General features: G+C 41.0%; 1 protein-coding gene across 5 annotated transcripts in view; it reads left to right on the top strand.

Moving 5' to 3' along the window:
* The first annotated feature begins 3,626 nt into the window (after nt 1-3,626).
* Nucleotides 3,627-21,726, top strand: part of rgs11 (regulator of G protein signaling 11) — a 131,563-nt gene continuing 113,463 nt past the window's right edge. For 4 of the 5 annotated variants that reach the window (XM_048551669.2, XM_048551665.2, XM_048551667.2 and 1 more), the window contains exons 1-3: nt 3,627-3,737; nt 4,218-4,314; nt 21,071-21,121. In XM_048551669.2, coding sequence (XP_048407626.1) covers nt 3,720-3,737; nt 4,218-4,314; nt 21,071-21,121 — 166 coding nt within the window. In that variant the 5' untranslated portion in view covers nt 3,627-3,719. Of the gene's footprint in view, nt 3,738-3,867; nt 3,916-4,217; nt 4,315-21,070; nt 21,122-21,726 lie in introns of those variants that run through there. The other variant, XM_048551666.2, reaches the window with a different exon arrangement.

The raw sequence follows: 21,726 nt of genomic DNA, 5'->3' as shown, positions 1-21,726 counted from the left end.
GTCATCAGATAAATCTTAATTTTATCTTGTTACAAATTAAATAATTTGTATTAAGATATAAATTCTCCGTCTTGGAGAAAAAAATTTCCCTTCATCACTGTCAGAAAGGGTGGCATGTAATATTAAAGCAGTGCCCTCTAGTTCTGGACTCATTCATAAGGGGAAGTTCCTTTTCATAGCTCCTTGTCAAAACCATTCAGGACCTTTAAAACTTCATCAAGTCACCACTCAGTTTTCTAAGCTCCAGTGAAAATAAGGCCCCCACCCAATCCCCTCACCACTTTTCAACCTTTCTTCATTGGACAATCCTCTCAATCCAGTAAACCTCCTTCAAACTATCTCCAATACATTCACATCGCTCCTTAAATAAGGAGACCAAAACTGCTCACAGTATACAAGACACTGTCTCAACAAATCCCTATATAACTTAAGTATCACATTCGTACTTTTACATTCAATCCTTCGCGTATGTTACCATTCCAGTTGCCTTCTTAAGTGCTTGTTGTGGCATTGAGACTCATGCACTAGAACACCTGGATCCCTTTATGCCGATCAATTGTATTGTACTTCTCCATTTAGGGAATGCTCTGTCCATGTTATTCTTCAGCCTTTAGGGCTAAAGGAATCAAAGGATACAGGGAACAGCAAGTACAGGCTATTTAGTTGGATGATCATCATGATCCTAATGAATAGGAGAGCAGGCTCAAAGGGTCAAATGGTCTACTATTGCTCCTATTTTCTATGTTTCTGTGATAAGCAAGGTGCTAATGGAAAGTAAGACCTTGTAACAAGTCTCTACGATGAGGGACAAAGTAAGTTACTAGCTAATGCGACTGAGGGCAGACAAATCACTAGGACCTGAATTCTGGCATCCAAGGCTTTTAAAGGAAGTGGCAGCAGTGATGGTAGATTCATTAGTCAAAATATTCCAAAATGTTCCAGATGGTTCCAGCAGATTTGAAAATCACTGAAGTAGCAACCCAGTTCGAGAGGGGAGGGACACAGAAAATAAGAAGCTATAGGCCAATTTTTCAAACATCAGTTGCTGGGAAATGTTGGGGCCCATTATTAAGGAAGAAGTAATAGAGCATTTCGAAAAGGCTCAATGACTTAGATGAAGATGCAGAATGCAATGTATCCAAATTGACTGATGATACAAAAGTAGGGGTAAAGGCATGTGCAATGAGCACACAGGAATCTGGAATAGAGTGAGTGGACAAAAACATGACAGAAGGGGTCTAATGTAGGAAAGTGTGAAGTCATGCATTTGGATAAGGAGAATAAAAAGGCAAATCAATATTTAAATGGAAAGAGACTTCAAAAAAAGTGCAGCCCAGAGGTATTTCGGTGCTCTTCTACACTACCAAACAAAAATTATCATACAGGTGCAGCAAATAATTAAGGTGGTTATGGAATTTTGACTTTTATTACTAAGGGATTGGTGATTAAAAAGTGGGAAGACTTTTTATAGTTGTACAAGGTGTTGGTGAAGGTGCATTTTGCATGTTGTTTACAGTTTTGGTTTCCACATTTAAGAAATGGTAGACTGGCAGTAGAGATAGTTCAAAAGAAATTCACTTGGCTGGTTCCTGGGACAAAGGAATGACTTATCAAAAATGGCTAAACAGCTGAAGCCTTTATTCGTTATAATTTAGATAGTGAGAGATTATCTTTTGGAAACATACAAGATTCTGAGCCTCCTGACAGGTGAGGTTATTGAGAAGATGTTTCCACTGGTGTGGGAATCTGAAACTAGGAGACACAGTTACCGACTTAGGCAGCACTAACATAAAACTGAGATGCAAAGGACCCTCCTTCAGGGGGCTGTCGATGTCTGAAATTCACTACTCCAGAGTGCTGTGGAGGCTAAATCATTGAAAGTATTCAAAGAGGGCATAGATAGATTTTGAAATATTGGACAATTGAGGACCATGAAAAGCGGCTATGAAAAAGGAATTGAAGTCTCAGGCAGATCAATCATGATCACGTAAGTCAGTGGGACAGGCTTGAAGGGCTGAATAACCTACCTCTGCTTCTATTTCTTATGTTCTCAATAGCTAGTAACTTTCCATGAAATCCGCTCCTCTAGAAACTCTCTTGCACCCTGAATTACTATATTGGTGATAGTTGTCTCACCTCTAGCCCCATCCATTCACTCATTCCATTCCTTGTTTGTATGTTATTGATCTTATTCATAGAATGTTTACAACTTGGAAAGAGTCCATCTGGGGCTGGTTGTATCTTTGCAAGCCCTCTGTAGATGCATCTCACTTATTCTGCTCACCTGCCTAATTCCCCGAGTCCTGCATATTTTTTCCTCTTTAAATAACTACCAATTCCCTTTAGAAAACCTTGATTAAATCTGTATCCATCATCATCCAAGTCAGTGCATTTCAAATTCTAACTACTTGCTACATAAAATGATTTTCTTCCTGTTGCAGTTCCCTGTTTTGCCAATAAAACCTTAGATTGGTATCTCCTCATTCTTGATGGTTCTGCAAACGGGAAGCTTCTCCCAATTACTGTGCCCATACTCTTCATGATTTTGAACATCTCTATTGGATTTGCTCTTATGTTTTGATCTGCAAAGAAAATAGCCTCAGTTTCTTCAGTCTATCAGTGGAACTAAAACCTCTCATCTCGAGAGCCATTCTTCTGAGTCTTTCATGCACCTTCTCTGATACCTCAAGTATGGCGTCCACAATTCTCTAGTTGAGGCTGAACCAGTGTTTTAAGCTGGTTTATTGTAAATTTCTCATGTTTGTGCTCTATGCCCTAATTTATAATGCCCCAAGATTCCGTATGCTTTATTAGCTGTTTTCTCAACCCACCTGGTCATTTTCAATAAGTTATAACTACTGTGGGAGCATGTGCCCTTGTTCATTCTTCTGTCAATAATTGCAATGTTTCTTCAACACAAATGTACAAAATCCTCCCAAGAACAGGGTGTAGGAGAGAGAAAAGAAGCTTAACCAAAGGAAATGTGAGGTAAAGTACCCTAAAGCTTGGTTATGAGGTGGTGTTGTAAACAGGCAATAGGTGGTTAATATCTATAAGTGAGGAAATTCGAGGTTGTGCTACTCAGTCATTGTCCATTGTGGGGCAAAGTGAGGGGATCCACGCACGTGACAGAGAATTCTGAGGTACTGGAGGGTCCAGTTAACTACTCTAACTGTATTGCTGAATGAAATAAAATCAAGTTGAGTAAGATACATAACATCCAGTTCACTCGCTTCCACAAGTTCTACACACAGGCCAAAGGTGAAGTTTGGGTCATTTTGTGTGTAATTTCCCTTTCTGCAGTGGAAGGGCTTTTCATAGCTCACCTCATTTCTCGTGGTGAGCCAAGATTCCAAAACTATACAAGCCCCCTATCGTCCACTTTACTATTTGCAGGTGTGATCCTCGAAAAAAAAACTGAAGCAAAAACTTTTCTGAAAATATTTGCTTTCAATAACAAATAAGCGAAACATGAAGCACCGTGCAGTATTCAGGAAGACTTGATAAGGGCTGCACTAATTGTCAGTAAGACATGAGTAACCCTGGTATTTCTGGCTTAGGGATAGAGGCGGGGCTGCCAGCTGCCCAACACTTCGGTAGGAGGCGCCAGAATATCCCAGGAGAATCTGAGGGAGCCGCTGTGGAGCGGAACACTGCTGAGCCCATCCCGCTCCCACCAATGACAATACACACCAGTCGAACTTACAACTAAAATACAGATGGCATGCCTGGCTAAGGTAAGGGCTTGCTCTACAAGCTATTATGGACTTAAATAACATTACGTGTACGTTCCGAGCAGTGCAAAGAGTGTAGTCTGTAATCTTTTGATATGTTGAGAAATTCTAGTTTCAGTTGGAGAATTAAAAGACGCCACAACGTGAACAGCATTCTTATTTTTAAGGGAACTACAATAAAGTAAGTAGAAAAAGAGTCGGTCTAATGTAGCAGTCAGACATAATTTAAGCGATACACTGAATGAAACAGAAATGACAGTTTAAAATTGGAGGTTAGATGCGCACCCACAACTAAATCCGTCTATAAACGAGTTGGACGCGGACGGCAGTGCCTGTAGAATTCACTCTGTGAAGCTGTTGTTAACTTGGAGCAGAGAACCACCTGCGCTTAGAAAACCATTTGTTAGACTGCAACATTTGCACCAGCGGAATATGTATTAGACTTTGCCTCTACTTGACTGTTTGTTTGCTATTACCTTGTAGATGGAGAAAGTGATCGTAGCAATGCAAGACCCTGACGTAGGCATCAAGATGAAATACCAAAAGCTTGTCATTACTGCTATCCCTCACGCAGTGACTGGTAAGAGCCTCTGCAAATCCGGCATTAACTGCTTTGGTTCATTAATGAGGAACTTCTATTAAAAATGCTTATAATACCTTCTTGAAAGAACAGTAAACATAACTGTGACTTCTAAGTATTTGGAACTGTTCCAAATATCTATCACGGCTGTTGAGGGTGGAATCTCACTTTGGTCAAAAACATGCAGGCTTGCATTTATGTAGCACCCTTTAGTACTGCGACATCTCAACGCGTTTTACCGTACAGCCTATGAACTACTTCTGAATTGCCCTTGTTATCAGCACGTAAGAAACGCACAGCTAATTACACAACCAGCAACTTCATCGCCACCGTCATATATTGTGTGATCTTTAAGGAATAAATATTGACCAGGACACCACGCCCCCCCCCCCCCCACTGTTCTTCCTTTTTTTTATTCATTCATGGGATGAGGCCATCACTGGCCAGGCCAGCATTTATTGCCCATCGCTAATTGCCCAGAGGGGTGGTTATGGCCCACCCCATTACTGTGGGTGTGGAGCTGGGTTTTTCCAACAATTGATAATGGATTCACTGACATCATTAGACTTAGTTCTAAATTATTATTGAATTCAAATTCCACCATCTGCCAAGGCAGGATTCAAACCCAGATCCCCAGAGCATTGCCTGAGTCTCTAGATTAACAGTCCAGCAATAATACCACTAGCCCATCATCTCACATATATAAGTATTCACCTAAAATCTTTTTTTTAATTGAATGTTCATGCGTGTTAAGGTGAGGAATATCTTATACAGTCAACATTAAGCACTCGCTAATCAGGTGCAATGCATTGATTGTACAAGCATTGATGTAAAGAACTTGAATTTTCACTTTTTAAAAAAATTTGAGTAGATTTCCACACTGTCCCGCACCAGGAATGGTGATTTATGAAATACTGATGATACCTCATCCATAATTTGCTTCTAATAATGATAATGGACAAAGAGCCACAGGCAGCTCATCTACAATTTACTGATGAGTTCCCTGGTGACCCCAGCTGTGGCTCAGGGTTGTACAAATTTGGCCCATGTAGACTAAATCAAGGATTAATGCTGAACTGCAGTAACTTTCAATGCAAAGTGGAAAGTCTACCAGGGTCACCTATGTCTGTGAGCAAGTGATTTGTGCACATGCTTTTAACTCACCAGAGATATTTCACTACTAGCTTGTACATTGTTGAAACTTTAAATAAGAATGGAAAAGCAATCAAAATTCATGGAAATGCCTCAACAGCCTGAAGAGGAACTATAGCATCCAGCCAGAACATAGTTGATAATTCCTTTTAAGTAGTGCTGGTGGGCTTTCCTATATGCCATGGTGATCAGCTGTGTGAGGTTTAGAAAGGGTGAAAACTGTAGTGTGCAGCTCCAGAATAGAGTACAGCGATCAAATTGACATTACACATTGATTAATATCATGTGCAGGCATTAGCTTTTTTAATTCATTCACAGGATCTGGGCATCACTGTCTTGGGCAGCATTTAATGCCCAGTGGGCAGTAAAGAATCAACTACATTATTATGGTCTGAAGTGACATGTAGGCCAGACCAGGTAAGGACAGATTTAGTTCTTTAAAGGGCATTGGTGAACCGCATTTTTTTAAAAAACAATTGACAGTAGAGTCACAAAGTCACAGAGCACAGAAACAGACTCTTTGGTCCAACCCATCCATGCCAACCGAGTTTCCTAAGCTAAGCTAGTCCCGTTTGTCTGCATTTGGCCCTATCCATCTAAACCTTTCCAATTCATGTACTTGTCCAAATGGTTTGTAAATGTTGTGCTGTACCCGCATCTACCATTTCCACTGGCAGTTCATTTTCAGGACCCTTTTAAATCTTTCTCCTCTCACCTTAAAAATATGTGCCTAGTTTTGAACACCACCCCCCCCCCCCCCCACCAAGAGAAAAGACATTTGCTATTCACCTGATCCATGCCCCTCACGATTTCATAAACCTCAATATAGTCACTCTGAACCTCCTCCACTCTAGTGAAAGAAGTCCCAGCCTATCCAGCTTCACCTTATACATCATAGCGCCTTGTCCTGGCAACGTCCTGATAAGTCTTTTCTGAATGCTCTACATTTTAGCAATATCCTTCCTATGGTAGGGTGACCAGAACAATACACAATAATCCAAAGGTGGCCTCACCAACATCCTATACACACCTAACATGACATCGCAACTCCTATATTCAATGGTCTGAACAATGAAGGTAAACGTACTAAACACCTTCTTCACATCCCTGATAACAATGTGTGGAGCTGGATGAACACAGCAGGCCAAGCAGCATCTCAGGAGCACAAAAGCTGACGTTTCGGGCCTAGACCCTTCATCAGAGGGAGATGAAGGGTCTAGGCCCGAAACGTCAGCTTTCGTGCTCCTGAGATGCTGCTTGCCCTGCTGTGTTCATCCAGCTCCACACTTTATTATCTTGGATTCTCCAGCATCTGCAGTTCCCATTATCTCTCTTCACATCCCTGACTGTCTGTGACAAAACATTCAAAGAACTATGTACCTGAGCCCCTAGGTCTCTCTGTTCAATAACACTACCAGGGCCCCACCATTAACTGTATAATTCCTGCCCTTGTTCATTTTACCAAAATGCAATGTCTCACATTTATCCTAGTTAAACTCCATCTGCCACTCTGCAGATCATTGGCCCAATTGATCAAGATCCCTTTGTAACCCTAGTTATACCCCTTTACTGTTGACTAAACCACCAATTATGGTGTCATCCACAAACTTTCAAAACATTCCTCCTAAATTCTCATCCAAATTGTTTATATAAATGACAAACAACTGTGGATTCAGCGCTGATCCCTGCATAACACCACTGATTACAGGCTTACAGCCCAAAAAGCAACCCTCCACCACTATCCTCTGACTCCTACTATCAGGCCAATTCTGTGAACAATCGACAAGCTTGCAATTAGATTAACTTCCTATTCTACGTTTTTCACTGAAATTTCACCATCTGCCATGGTGAGATTTAGATCCATATTTCCAGGTCATTAACCTGGATTCTGGAATGCTAGCCCAGGACATCAGGTCTAGATTAATAGAGCTCTACAGCACAGAAACAGACTCTTCAGTCCAAATCATCCATGCCGACCAGATATTCTAAACTGATCTAGTCCCGTTTTCCAGCATTTGGCCCATATCTCGCTCAACCCGTCCTATTCATTTATCCATTCAGATATATTTTAAATGTTGTAATTGTACCTGCCTCCTCCACCTCCTTGGCAGCTCGTTCCATACACGCACCATGCTCTGCCTGAAAAAGTTACGTCTTATCTCCATCACTGCCACTCCTCAGCCCATCATCCCCTCTGATCCTTCTTCGCTGTCCACTACACCACCAATTTTGGTGTCATCTGCAAACTTACTAACCATACCTCCTATGTTCACATCCAAATCATTTATATAAATGACAAAAGGCAGAGCACCCAGCACCTATCCTTGCAGTACACCGCTGGTCACAGGCCTCCAGTCCAAAATACAATCCTCTACTACCACCCTCTGTCTTCTACCTTCAAGCCAATTTTGCATCCAATTGGCTAGCTCCCCCTAGATTCCATGTGATCGAATCTTGTTGACCATTCTACCATGCACACTTTGTCAAACATTTTGCTGAAGTCCATATAAACAATGTCTACCTCTCTGCCTTTATCAATCTTGTTTGTCAATCTTCAGAAAACTCAATCAAGTTAGTAAGACAGTACTTCTCATGCACAAAACCATGCTGACTCCTTGTAATCAGTCCTTGCCTTTCCAAATGCATGCAAATCCAGTCCCTCAGAATCCCCTCCAACAACTTAACCCACCACTGATGTTAGGCTCACTGGCCTACAGTTGCCTGGCTTTTCCTTACCACCTTTCTTCAATAATGGCACCACATTAGCTGCTCTTCCAAGCTCTGGCTCCTCACCCATGGCTGTTAATGATATAAATATCTCAACAAGAGACCCAGCAATTTCTTCCCTAGCTTCCCACAAGGTTCTGGGATATGCCTGACCGGGTCCTGAGGACTTATCTACCTCTGTGCATTTTAAGACCTCCAGCACCTCCTTTTCTGTAATATGGAAGCTTTTCAAGTCAGCACTGTCTATTTTCCCAATTTCTCTAGTTTACATGTCCTTCTCCACAGTAAATGCTGACACAGAATATTTGTTTAGTAAGTCACCTATCACTACTCCACTGCCTCCCTATAGTTGCTGCACCAATTTGTTTACAAATACAGCAGCCAGTCACCTCCTGTCAGAAGTGAGCCTTTGGGTTGCATGTGCTGTGTTTGGTGGTTTGGGATATTCTGTTACATCTAAAACATCACAAAGGTCATTTTCACTCCCTGTATATCCCAACTAAATGTTTCTGGTCAAAAATATTGTATAGGTGTGATTGGTCAGTGTCTCCTATGCATGTGATTTAGTCATCTTAAGCCGTGTATCACACTTACTGAAACTGTGCAAACTCCTTTTACAAAGGATGTTTGCATCTACCAGGCAGAGGAGATTTTTATTGGACTGATTTCGAGCTCCACCACTAGCCTTGAAAGCTTTGTGTCAGTATCTCAACCAAACTTCTGTTTAATTTTAAATTATTTTGTATAAAACACCAGAGGCTCTTGGAAGATTTCACATACGATTTTATGTGAATCAAAAAGAACTGTTATACCTGACTTACTTAGGTTACACACAGGTGTAACTAAAGGAGACTCTGTTGACATGACTGCAGAGTAGCGTTCTACTGTGTGAAAGTAACTTTGTGTGAGGGATTTGCAGGAAACTGAAGAAATTTATTTGACCGGTAGTTTAATATTATTTCTGTAATGGTATTTTCTACAACAAAGAACTGGTGATAGAAATTATTGCCAATTGTCAGTTGTTACTTTTGCATTCACTTAATGCTGTGTGCAGTGACGTATAATTAAATATTCTGATTTATAAAGATCTAACCTGTATTTCAAAAATACAAAAGCTACCCTAATTGATGAATTTGCTCCTTTTCTTTATTTGGGAAGTTATTGTCGTTTAGTTTTCCCTCTGCCCTTTATTTACAGTGATATCTGTATTGTGGCAGTGCAGCAGTCCATCAGACTAACTGAGGGTTTTTTATGCGTGAATCTGCACTGAGTTTTTCTTCTTCTTTGTGCATTCATGGGATGAGGGCGTCACTGGCCAAGCAGCATTTATTGCCCAGAGGGCAGTTCAGAGTCAACCACATTGCTGTGGGTCTGGAGTCACATGTAGGCATGACTCTGTTCACATGAATGGCAGAATCCTTCCCTAAAAGACACTAATGAACCAGATGAGTTTTTCCCCAAGAATTGACAATGGATTTATAGCCATCGTTAGAATCTTAATCCCGATTACTTATTGATTTCAAACTCTACCATCTGCTGTGCCAGGATTTGAACCAAGTCCCCGGAATGTTATCTCTACATCCAGATTAACAGTCCAGCGATAATACCACTAGGCCATCTCCTCCCCTAATATCGAAGTGTATATGATAGTGAAAAGAAGAGGACAACGTTGTCACAGTTGTTCTTAATCCTCTCCTCCAATCCACACCTAAAATGTAGGCAGAGCCCAAAACAAACATGATGTGCAGATGACAGTGTTGGGCTGGGGTGGACAATATTAGAAGTCTCACACAGCACCAGGTTATAGTCCAAAGGATTATTTGAAATCACTCAAGCTTTTGGAGTGCAGCCCCATCGTCAGGTGCAGTGAGAGCAGAGCCTACAGACCCAGAGTTTATACACAGAAATCAACAGATCATACAACTGGTGTGAATGGCGTGTCAAGATGATGAGTCTCTGCAGATGACCAAGAGTGTTAGAGAGTCAGTAAAGTGTCAATGGCTGAATAACCAGTGAAGGGATGGTCTATAATCTGATTAAGTGAGGCAGAGAGATGATTACAAAAAAGTTAAAAAATAAGCTGGTGCTGGAGACAAACTAAATGCATGCCAAATTCAAAACTGCACAAACTAATTAAGGTAGAGAGATCACAGCAATTTATCAGGGTGAGGCTATTAAAACATGACAGTATGGAAGATTTTACAGATATAAGACAGTGTGGTGGGGTCTCATCTAGCATGACATGAGCCCAGGATCGCGGCTGAAGCTGTCTTCATGGGCACCAATCATGGCTATCAGTTGCTGCTCCGGTGATTCTGCATTGTTGTGTATCCCAAAGTCCACCTTGGAGAACGTTTACCCGAAGATCGGACGCTGAATGTCATTGACCACTGCAGTGTTCCCTTATCTGGAGAACATTCTTGTCTGGCAATTGTTGTGCAGTGTCCATTCATCCAATGTTGCAGTGTCTGTGTGGTTTCACCGTTATACCATGCCTTGGGGTATCCTTGCCTGCAGCGTATAAGATCAGTAATGTTGGCTGAGTCGCGTGCATATTTGCCATGTGCGTGGTGGATGGTGTTCCCCCATGTGATAGCAGTATCTATGTCAACGATCTGACATGTCTTGCAAAGGATGCCATGGCAGGGTTGTGTGGTGTTGTGGTCAAAGTTGTCCTAACGACTGGGTAGTTTGCTGCAAATGATAGTCTGTTTTAAGGTTTGGTAGTTGTTTGAAGGTGCGAAGTGGAGGCATATTGGAGGATCTTGGCGAGGTGCTTATTGTCATCAGTGACATGCTGAAGGCCGGGAAGAACATGGCATAGCTTCTGTGCTCCAGGGAAGTACTGGATGGGGAAGGGTACTCTGGTCGTATCCTGTGCCCATCTTCTGAGGAGGTTGTTGTGGTTTTTCACTGTGGCACATCAGAACTGGCGATTGATGAGTTGAGCATCGTATCCTGTTCCTGTGAGGGCGTCCTTCAAAATCTTTAGGTGTCTGCTGCATTCCTCTTCATCTGAGCAGATGTGCCCCCACCACACTGCTCTGTATATGTAAAATCATCCTTCCTGTCCTGTTTTGACAGCATCACCTTGATACTTTGTTAAATTGTTATCATCTCTCTACCTTAATTAGTTTGAACAGTTTTGAATTTGGCACGCAATTTCATTCACTTAGTTTGTCTCAAGCACCACCTTATTTTTTTGTGATTATCTCTCTGCCTCATTTAATCATATTATAGGCCATCCCTTCACTTGTTATTCAACTTTTGATCTTCACTCACCTTCTAACACTCTTGGCCACCTGCATCATCCGACACTGCACTCACACTAGTTGTATGATCTGTTGATCTTTCTGCATATAAACTCTGGGTCTGCGTGCCCTGCTCTCTCACTGCACGTGACGAAGGGGCTGCACTCCGAAAGCATATGTGATTCCAAAGAAACCTGTTGGACTGTAACCCAGTGTTATGTGATTCCTGACTTTGCCCAGAACAGACATGGCATGGCTGTCATCCAGATATTTGGACCTCCTCCTTCTGTTTCCAACTTTGAGTGTTCTGAAGCCAGTTCTCAAGGCTGTCACTATTACACAAAGCCATTCTTAGCTCACTAATGAGTATGAATGTCCTCATAACAAATTCCTACACATTCAGCAGGTTTGCGGAAGGTGGAAGTAATGAGAATGATCTAAATTTCCCCCGTCTGAAATGGAACACAGCAAACCTTCTAATAGAATTTCATATGTTTAAACAGCGAAAGAACTATGGTTTCTCGTTTCGAGTATGTCCATTACAGAAAGGCAATCCATTAAGATTTAGATAATAATTAGGAGTGAAATTCCATTCAAATTCAACACGTCAGGATTTTGTTTTAAATTCAGTTGTAGTATAATAGCATCACTTGGATAAGCAGTAAATGCTGGCCCCTAGTTAACCTTCAGAAGGTGGTAGTGAGCTGCCTTCTTGAACAGCTGCTGCCCATGTGCTGTAGGGTAGACCCCCCCCAATGATGTTAGGGAAGGTGTTCCAGGATTTTGACCCAGTGACACCAAAGGAACGGCAACATATTTCCAAGTCGGGATGGTTTGGAGGGGAATTTGAAGATGGTGGTATTCAAAGAGTGAAAATATTCCCCAAAAGGTATGGAACACTTCAGAAGGCCAGTTCAAAGTGAGATTACACTTCTACATTCATCAAGTAGAATTCATGTCATTCAGCTAGAAGTCTGTAGACCACTTTGCACAGAGAAGAGGGTTCATTATGTAAATTTTCAGACGGCAAGCTTGTGAACAAAATTATTGAGTTGACAATTGCAGTAATCCACATGGAAGCTTTCCAGACAAACCGAGGATTCATAGTGTCAAAGTGGTATCAAAGGATGGATGTAAGGAAGACACTATCCTTATAGGCTGATGAAGCTTACGGGTGCTAAGTACAAACTTGATGGTTTATGCAAAAACTGTAATGCCCAAATACAGCAAGACAAGTAGAAGCTATGAAGATGGCATCAAGGAATTGCCTAACTTTCAATGAATTTTACATGGCATGTGGCAATAAAAGTCATTGGCACAGGTAGTGCACGAGAGCAGTGAGATGCAGCTGCAAAGGACCATGCACTAAGTCAAAACAACCATCTACAAGGACCGTCTTCCTGCTATAATAAAAACCATCTGATATTCCACCAAAGACATATACATTGACAATACATGGTGAGACCACAGTATTAGAAATATGTTTCACACTGTCAATCATGTAAAAAAAAATCAATATTCAAAGTGTTTGCAAGACTCAACTATTCTGTCCTCAGAATACTGTTGACTGTTTGTTATTGTTTAATCTTGATGTGAGCCAAGAGTCCTTGTATTACCCCTGTGAATTCCAAATAACAATCCCCCACAGATATGACAAAACCTTTGAAACATTTTCAGCGTATAATTATCACTGTGCTTGCTGAATCCAAAACAAATTCCATTCCGTTAGTGTGAACTTTTCTGTATGAACAATCCAGCATGCTGTCCAGGTTTTGCTGTAGTTGGACATGGACTGCTTCGGTATCTAAGGAGTTGAAAACAGTGCTGGATGTTGTATAACCATCAGCAGTGTTCCCACTTCTGATGGAGGGAAGGCCATTGATGAGACAGCTGAAGATGGCTTGTCCTCAGACCTGAGTGAAATCACCCTGAGGGACTCCTGCAGAGATGTCCTGAAGCTGATTGATCTCCAACAATCACAACCATCTTCCGTTAACATGTACGATTTCAACAGTGGAAAGGTTTCCCCTGATTCCCATCGATTCCGGTTTTGCTAAGTGTCCTTAGTACCACTCTTCATCAAATGTGGCCTTGATTTTATGTATCAAATGTTCAACATTTTTTTTAACCACACGCTCACATTTGTTTTCTCTTCAAATACTGAATATTTATTTATTCCAGCTTTAACAGTCCCTCCTGCAACATGTGACTGTTGGAATCTGGAGCACTTTTTTTCTGTATACGAAATAAACAATAGCATTAGCCACTTCCACAAAATCCTTTTCCCTTGAAAAGTACAGGTGCAATGTATTAATTAAATACTTCGTCCACACCCTGTGTCTCCATGCATAGATTTCCAATTTGATTCCAAATTTGGTCCTCTTACTATCCTTTCACTTCATAAGTTTTTTTTTTGTTAGTTGCCAGTGGTTTCTTAGACTTAGACTCTGTTTTCTCCTCCTGTTTTGCTTCCCTCTGAACTACTTATTTGTGCTCCTGAGATGCTGCTGGGCCTGCTGTGTTCATCCAGCCTCACGTTTCATTATCTTGGATTCTCCAGCATCTGCAGTTCCCATTATCACTTATTTTCATCCTGATTCTCTTTTGTGTTATCAACTAGCCATCTGTGAGATACACCCTTTTGCTGCTAATTGTACAACCAGAAGGCAGTCCTGCCTCCCCCCAGCCCACTCCAGGCAGGTGCCTGAATATATGCATAAATTACCTCTCTCGTGAAGCCAATCTTCTGTTCTTTAGAGTTTGACCTGGAAACTTTACTTCCAGTTTACATAGGCTGGATCCATTCCTGTCCCACTGAAATTACAAAAAAAATGTTTACCATGTTCTGTTCCATGGCTGATCAAAATCCTGCACTGCTGTGGTCACTGTTCCATAGATATTCTCCCACTCATATATGATCTTATGACCCACTCGATTTCCCCAGTAGCACTTCCAGCAATACCTTCTTCCTCACTGGACTGGAAACAACTGGATCAATAAATTCATCCTGTATACAACCGCTCTCACTCTCTGTCTTTACAATAGTATTATCTTGTCCTATGTTAAAATAAATAAAGCCCTCCCTTTATCATTACTTGACATTTTTTATTCTTCTGTAATGCCCTTGCAATTTTGTTCCATTAAATGGTTTCCACCAGTTAATAGCTCATAGAATACAGCTGGCAGTATTTCTATTATTTCAAAACACAGTCAAATATATTTGATCATTGGCACCCCTTGCCCAATCTCTGTCTCCACACGATGTCCTCTGTCTCCAGCATTGTAATTAATCTCTCTGATAAATACTGTCACTTGCCCACATTTCGTTACTTCCCTACTTTTCCTGAAAATCATTTATCCAGGAATATTTAGTACCCCGTCCTGCCTTTTTGTTTAAGCCAGATCTTTGTTATCAACATGATATCATATTCCCATTTGATTATCAGCACCTGCAACGTAGCTATTTATTTATCATGCTCTGTGTGTTTACATCCATACGTGGTAAATCAAACTTAGGCTTTGTTGTGTTCTTCTTAATTCCGAACACATTAATGTTTATTACTTTAGTCTTGTCATCGCCTTTACCAGTGTTTTGTGCACCTTTCAGGTTCTACTTTGTTTCCCATCCATTTGCCATTTTGTTTAAACCCTCACCAGAAACACTAATGAACTGCAAGGATATTGGTCACAGTTCTGTGGAATGATGACCCATCTGCTGTGTATTGCTTCCGGTTCCCATAGGACTGGTTTCACTGACTTGGGAGTCTCAGGCTTTCCCTCTTGCATCACCACTGCTTTATCGTCTCTTTCTAGTGCTCATTAGCATATGACACTAGGAGAAATTGACCACTACCTTTTGAGGCCCTACTTGCCACTGTCTTTCTCTTCTAGCTTCCTAAAATCTGTCAACAGGAGCTCATCCTTCTTACTGTCCCTGTTATTGGTAACAATATGAATAGTGACCTCTGGCTGTTCGCTTGCCCCTCAGGAGTGCCCTGTAACTCCTCAATGAAATGTTTGACTTTGGCATAACAAAGGCAACATGCCAAGCTGTAATCACATCTATGGCTGCATTAGTGCCTATCTGTTCCTCTACTATAGAACCTGGGCTCACTGTTGTCTTTCTAATTTTCTTCTTCCTGCTCCTCACTCCCCTCCACATCTGAGTCAGCCATGATTCATTGGAGTAGATTTTGGCTGCACTCCCCCAGAACCATCACTTTCACCAGTATTCAGAATGAAATGGTTTCCGAGGTTCCATACTCCCTGCTAGATCCTATGATCTTGTCTGGCAGACAAATAATCCATCTCTGCCTGAGCACCTTTGAACTGCCAAGTGACCACCTCTAGAAATGTGCAACCTATGAAACTCCCAGTCTCATGATGTACAACAGTGCTGTTACCTGCAGCTTAAGCTGCAGAACCTGAGAAAACTGTGCTGGCATCAACTTTCTTCAACTTGTACTCTGATTCTAAATTTTCAGACAGCTATCCCTCTCATTTCTCACAACCATATTTCCCAGCTGTTGTCTGACACTGTTTTCCTCTCAGACTTTCTTTCTCTCTCTCTGTAATGTCCATGAAGAACACTGGTTCCCACAGAGAGCTGATAGCATGAGTTACTATCCTTTGCTGATATGATCGGGTAGCAAACTGATGGCAGTATGTAATCTACTTGCCAGTTTTACAGATTGAACTTCAATAACTTCCTTTATCATCAAATCCTACAGGATTCAAGGAGGCCATTTGGCCTATAGTATCCAATGAGAATTGTCCAAGTTAGTTCTATATCCCGGATTTTTCTTTGTAGTTCTGCATGGTAGTTATCTTCAAATACAAGCTCCAATGACCTTTTATAAGTTTGTGAGGAATTTGCAACCTCCACCGCTTCAGGCACTACTTTTGTAGATCATCTTACCCGCCCTCCCGTGTTAAATAATCTTTACTCATTACTGCTCCATTCCTTCTGCCAGTTGTTTTAAATTTATGACCATTAAATACTGACCTAGCTGCAAGAGGAAGTGGTTTATTCCCACTTGCTCAATTAAGACTTCTCCAAATTTTGAATACCTCTGTTAGATCTCCCGTAACCATTTCTGCCAAAAGGTAGAGATGCCAGTATTGGACTGGGCTGGATAAAGTCAGAAGTCACATAACACCAGGTTATAGTCCAACAGGTTTATTTAAAATGACAAGCTTCGTCAGGTGACACTTCACTCCTGAAAGCTTGTGACTTTAAATGAACCTGTTGGACTATAACCTGGTGTTGAGTCATTCCTACACAAAGGAGAACAATCCCAGTTCCTTGCATCTATGCACAAAACTGCAGTCTCTCATCCTATGGATCAACCTCTTAAACCTGCTCTGTACCTTCACCAAGTCATTGATGGCCGTTCTAAAGTGTGATGCCAAGAACACAATACTAGGTTACATTAGTGATTTGTAAAGTTCTAGCACTGCTTTTTTCCTTTGTTTTTATCCTCCAAACCCTACTCACAAAGCCAAGTATCCCATGTGATTTTGTAACTGTGCCTACACTGAAGAGAGATTGGACATTTACAGCCAGCTAGTGAGAAAGCCTCCAAGCAGCTGTTACCAGCTACACATCAAGCAACAGTGTCGTAATAAAACCACAGCACTGGCCCATCACCAATGAAACTCTATTTTTCTCCGGAAATTCCTGGACTCCTCTCTCAAGGCATGGTGCAAAAAAAGAGGGGCCCAGTTCAAGGCAAATCTCCATCAATTCCTCCTGGCACACCTCTGAGGATTGTAATGGACCAGACCAAACCTCCTCAAACGATAGCAAGAAGGTAGCCTAGACTCTAACTTCTTCTCATTTTAAAGGTAAATGTAAGGCGTGCTGTCCCAGATGTAATTTGATTGGCCAAACTACTGAAGGGCAACAGAATTCAAGGTTGTTGATTTGCCCACTGAGCTGGCTTGTTCTTGTTTAGCCATTTCGTTGCCATGCTAGGTGGCATCATTGATGGAGCCGCCGATGAAGTGATGTTATTCTGCTCTGCTTGGAATTCATACTGTTTGGTTATGGTGTGTAATGTCATTTCCTGTTCAGTTCTTTTTGTAGTTTTGTACATGGGGTCCATATACAATGAAGGCCATCGGTTTAACTGAAACAGCGTAACCATTGTAGCCCAAGCCAAACATAGACATGCATGGGAATTCCTAGAGGCATGGTTCTCAGGAATGATGTGGAAGTGTTAGAAAAGGTGCAGAGGAGATTTACCAGGATGTTGCCTGGAATGGAGGGGAGGTCTTACGACAAAAGGTTGAAAGAACTATGGCTTTTCTGTTTAGAACAGCAAGGGATGAGTGGTGACTTGATAGAGGTATACAAAATGATCAGAGGTATAGAGTAGACAGCCAGAGACATTTTCCTGTGGATGTAGCTATTACGAGGGGGCATAATTTTAAAGTGAGGTGAAGTAGATATAGGGGAGATGTCAGAGGTAGGTTCTTTACTCAGTGGTAAGGGTGTGGAATGCATTGCCAGATAGGATAGTGGAGTCGGCCTCATTAGGGGCATTGAAGCGGCTATTAGGTAGGCATATGGATGATAGTATAAGGTACGGGTGGAGGTTAGAAGAGACCTTAGAATTAGGGTAAAAGTTTGGCACAACATTGTGGGCTGAAGGGCCTGTACCGCGCTGTCCTGTTCTGTGTTCAACCCATAGCACAATCAACAAACATATAGAATTGGATCCCATATACAAACCCATACAGAATAAACCCGGAAATGACAGTTCTCACCACAACACACCGGACAGTATAAATTCCAAGTGAAATATCACTTCTTCTGACACCTCACTGGTGATGTCACGTGCATGGTGACAAAACGTCTGAACGGAAACCAGCCAGCTCGGCCAGCAAATCAATAACCTCACCCACAACCCGAGCTACAAACTTTATGAATCCATTGCCGATTGTTGGTAATGCCCATCTGGGTTCACGAAATGCCCTTTAGGGAAGGAAACTGCCATCCTTACCTGGTCTGACCTACATGTGACCACAGACTCACAGCAATGTTGTTGACTGTTAACTATGCTCTGGGCAATTAGGGTTGATCAATAAATGCTGGCCTAACCAGAGATGCCCTCATCCCGCAATTGAATAAAGAAAAAAAAGCCTAATCTACTGAAGGTTTTCCAGAATGCAACTAGTAGAGTTGACAAGGTAGAACGAGAGTATGTGGTGCATTTGGATTTTGCGAAATTTCTGTAAAGTGACACGTAAGAAACTAGAGGGCAAAATTGAATTGCTCGTGACCGGGGGTAATATACTGGCATGGATTGAAAATGCGTGGATAGATTTTCAACAAATCTGAAAGATTGGGAGCGGGAATTAATGGGTCATTTTCTGGTGTACCACAGGGAACAGTACTTGAGTCCCACCTATTCATGAGAAGTGTAAATGCATGTATAAACTGCAAGAGGCAATATTTCCATGTTTATTGATGACCCAAAACAAGGTGTTATTACAAGTTCTGAGGAGGATGCAAGCGGCTAAGGGAGGTCCATCCAAATTGAGCACGTGGGCAAGTATATGGCAGACACAGTACAAAATGAATAAATATGAAGTGGTACACTTCAGTCTGAAAAACAGGCCAAATATTAGTTATTGTGCAATGTTAAGAAATGCAGATGTATGAAGGGATCTGAGTGTTCTCGCACACCAGTGAAAGTAAACAGGCAGCTGCAGCAAGTAATTGAAAAGGCAAATGATATGTTGGCCATCACTGCCAGAGGGCTTGAATTCAGAAGTCAGGATATTTTAACTGCAGTTATGCAAGGTCTCAGTGAGACCGCACCTGGAGTACTATGAGACACAGAGCCCCAACAGCTAGATGAATTCTGGGTTGGTGTTAGGGTTAAAGCCCTGCTCATGTAACACTTTTAATTGTGAATACCTTAATTAGTCAGGTCCAGTCAATGGTGCCAAGTATCTTCAGGACCCAGTGCTTAACTGGTGTCAGTGGCAAACACAAGTGGAAGACAAAACAAGGGCTATATTGCTTTGCTTAGAGAGCAGGCATGTCCTATGAGGCCAATTGCATAAACACATATGAAGGATGGAGTGCAAATAAGGAAAACTGCATTTGATCAGGCACAGGATACCAACGGATCCAACCATTTAAACATGTAAAAAGAAACTGTCCTTTCACACCGTAATGACCTGTTCATTGTTGTGAACAAGACTTTTCAAATTTGTTAAAATCCCTATTAAAATGTAAAATTTTGACTTCCCCCATATAGTCACCAGGCTCCGAAAGGAGTCGTTAGTTGGAGGCATGTGGGTTTTCCATTCTTTCTCCAAGCCCTCACTGCAACTTTGAAAATTATAGACTGACCGAAAAGCCTTGGGATCGAGAGACTGCTTTTGGGAGCACTATTTTAAGTCCACACTGGCACTGGAAAATCCCGCCCACCATGCCTTTGTGTAGCTTTTTCCATCAGTTGTCAGCAATAGTTTGATTTCATCAGAGTGTTGGCGAGAGTGTTCATTCACATGGCATGTATTAGGCATTCCATCCAGAAAAGTTGTTTTTTAATTTGCCCACTGTAATTACAAGTTTCATTCAAGATGCTTGTTATTTATTGATTTGCATTCTTTCTGCCTTTCCATACAGTGTTGGTGACTTTGTGCTGATATTTGGTGCTTTCACCAATGTTACTCAATGCATTAGATAACCAATAAGCCGTAACCACAATGAAACAAAGCACACAAGAATCAAAAATCCTCACAGAATTTGCTTTTTGCCTTCCTATTTTACCAACAAATGCATAAGATGGTTCCAGTATCTGTGCTTGCATTGCAATGCATAACTATTAATTTTGTTTTAAAAATATTTTAAGTAATCGCCACAAAAGCTGTTGTTATTAAAGCTGACCGTGCAATTACAAGATTTTGGTAAAAACCTATCTGGGACACTAACCTACCTTCGGGAAGTAAGTTGGCTGTTCTAGCCCTGTTTAGCCTTTATCCACTTCGGATCTACAGCAATGTAGTTAACTCTGAAGTGTCCCCTGAAATGGCTCACAAGTACAGGAATAGGGAATAAATTTGCAAGGTGTATTCTCGTGGTCTTTTACTCTTGCAAGTATGTGGAGGATAGAGAAAGAAAGATTGATTTAGAATTAAAATTGGGCATGAAATGTCAGAAGTTAGGTAACCTGCCTCTAATCTGCGGGGTTATGGAGTGAATGGCTTATCCTCCTATCACTCATTTAGATAGGCATTCAACAAATCGGCTGCATAATCTTGTGGTCCGCTTGGAGTCAGAAGTCAAGTCTTGGGTGTGTTTTAGATTATTGCTAATAACATAGATCTCAAAACTAATCCCTGACAGTACCTTTGGGAAAATGACCTATAAATAATACTAATAATAAATAGACAATGCTACAGGAATGTAAATTTTTATCTTTGTAATGCTAAGACTTTTAAAATGCACAGTATACAGTAAACTCTGTTTGAAGCAATCATCAAATTTAATTGAATGTATAAATCATATTTCATGTTTGTAAAACTAATATTTTAATTTTGAAAACCAGTCAGTCTTTGCCTCTATTTACTGTGAAAATGTTTCATTTAACTTTTTTATGTTCCAGGCAATGATATTGTCAAGTGGCTTATTCAAAACTTTTCTATATCTGAAGAAGGTAAGTGAAATTGCTTTTCTGAAAAGTCTTTTCTATGATTTCATGTTTTGGTATGTGAATAGGAAGGGATTCGAGGGATATGGGTCAAATGCTGGCAAATGTTACTGCATCAAATTGGGATGCCTGGTCAGGGTGGACTGAAGGGTCTGTTTCTGTGCTGAATGACGCAATGACTCTATAACTTGTATGTGGCTAAGTATTACAGGTCACAAAATGAAACTTTAATGAAGCTGCCCAAGGCAATTGTAAAATGAAAGTCTGCAGTTGTATTCCAATTGTAATGAATTTTCTGAACTCAGTTGGATCATTGAAGGAAGGAATTGACTGTAGATGAGATACTTGTTCAAAGAAAGCGAAGAGGAAAGGAAACATGAAACCAATCCCTATAAGCTGCTTTTCAGAGATCTTACAACAGAGATTGATGCATGAATAGTAGTGTTCAGAACTTTAATGAAACAAAAGCCAAGTAGGTGGATGTATGTTTTATTTTATAACATGTTGTCTTTCTGTGAAGCATTAAACTAAATCAATTTTCGTTAAAGTTTTAAGTATTGATTTGTATCTTTCATGCAGTGAATACTCAGGTAAGTCAATTCTCATTTTCT

Source organism: Stegostoma tigrinum, chromosome 23 (genome assembly GCF_030684315.1).
Source record: "Stegostoma tigrinum isolate sSteTig4 chromosome 23, sSteTig4.hap1, whole genome shotgun sequence".
NCBI lineage: Eukaryota > Metazoa > Chordata > Chondrichthyes > Orectolobiformes > Stegostomatidae > Stegostoma > Stegostoma tigrinum.
Note: the sequence above shows the minus strand (reverse complement) of the source record. Positions and strands in the feature narration are given on the sequence as shown.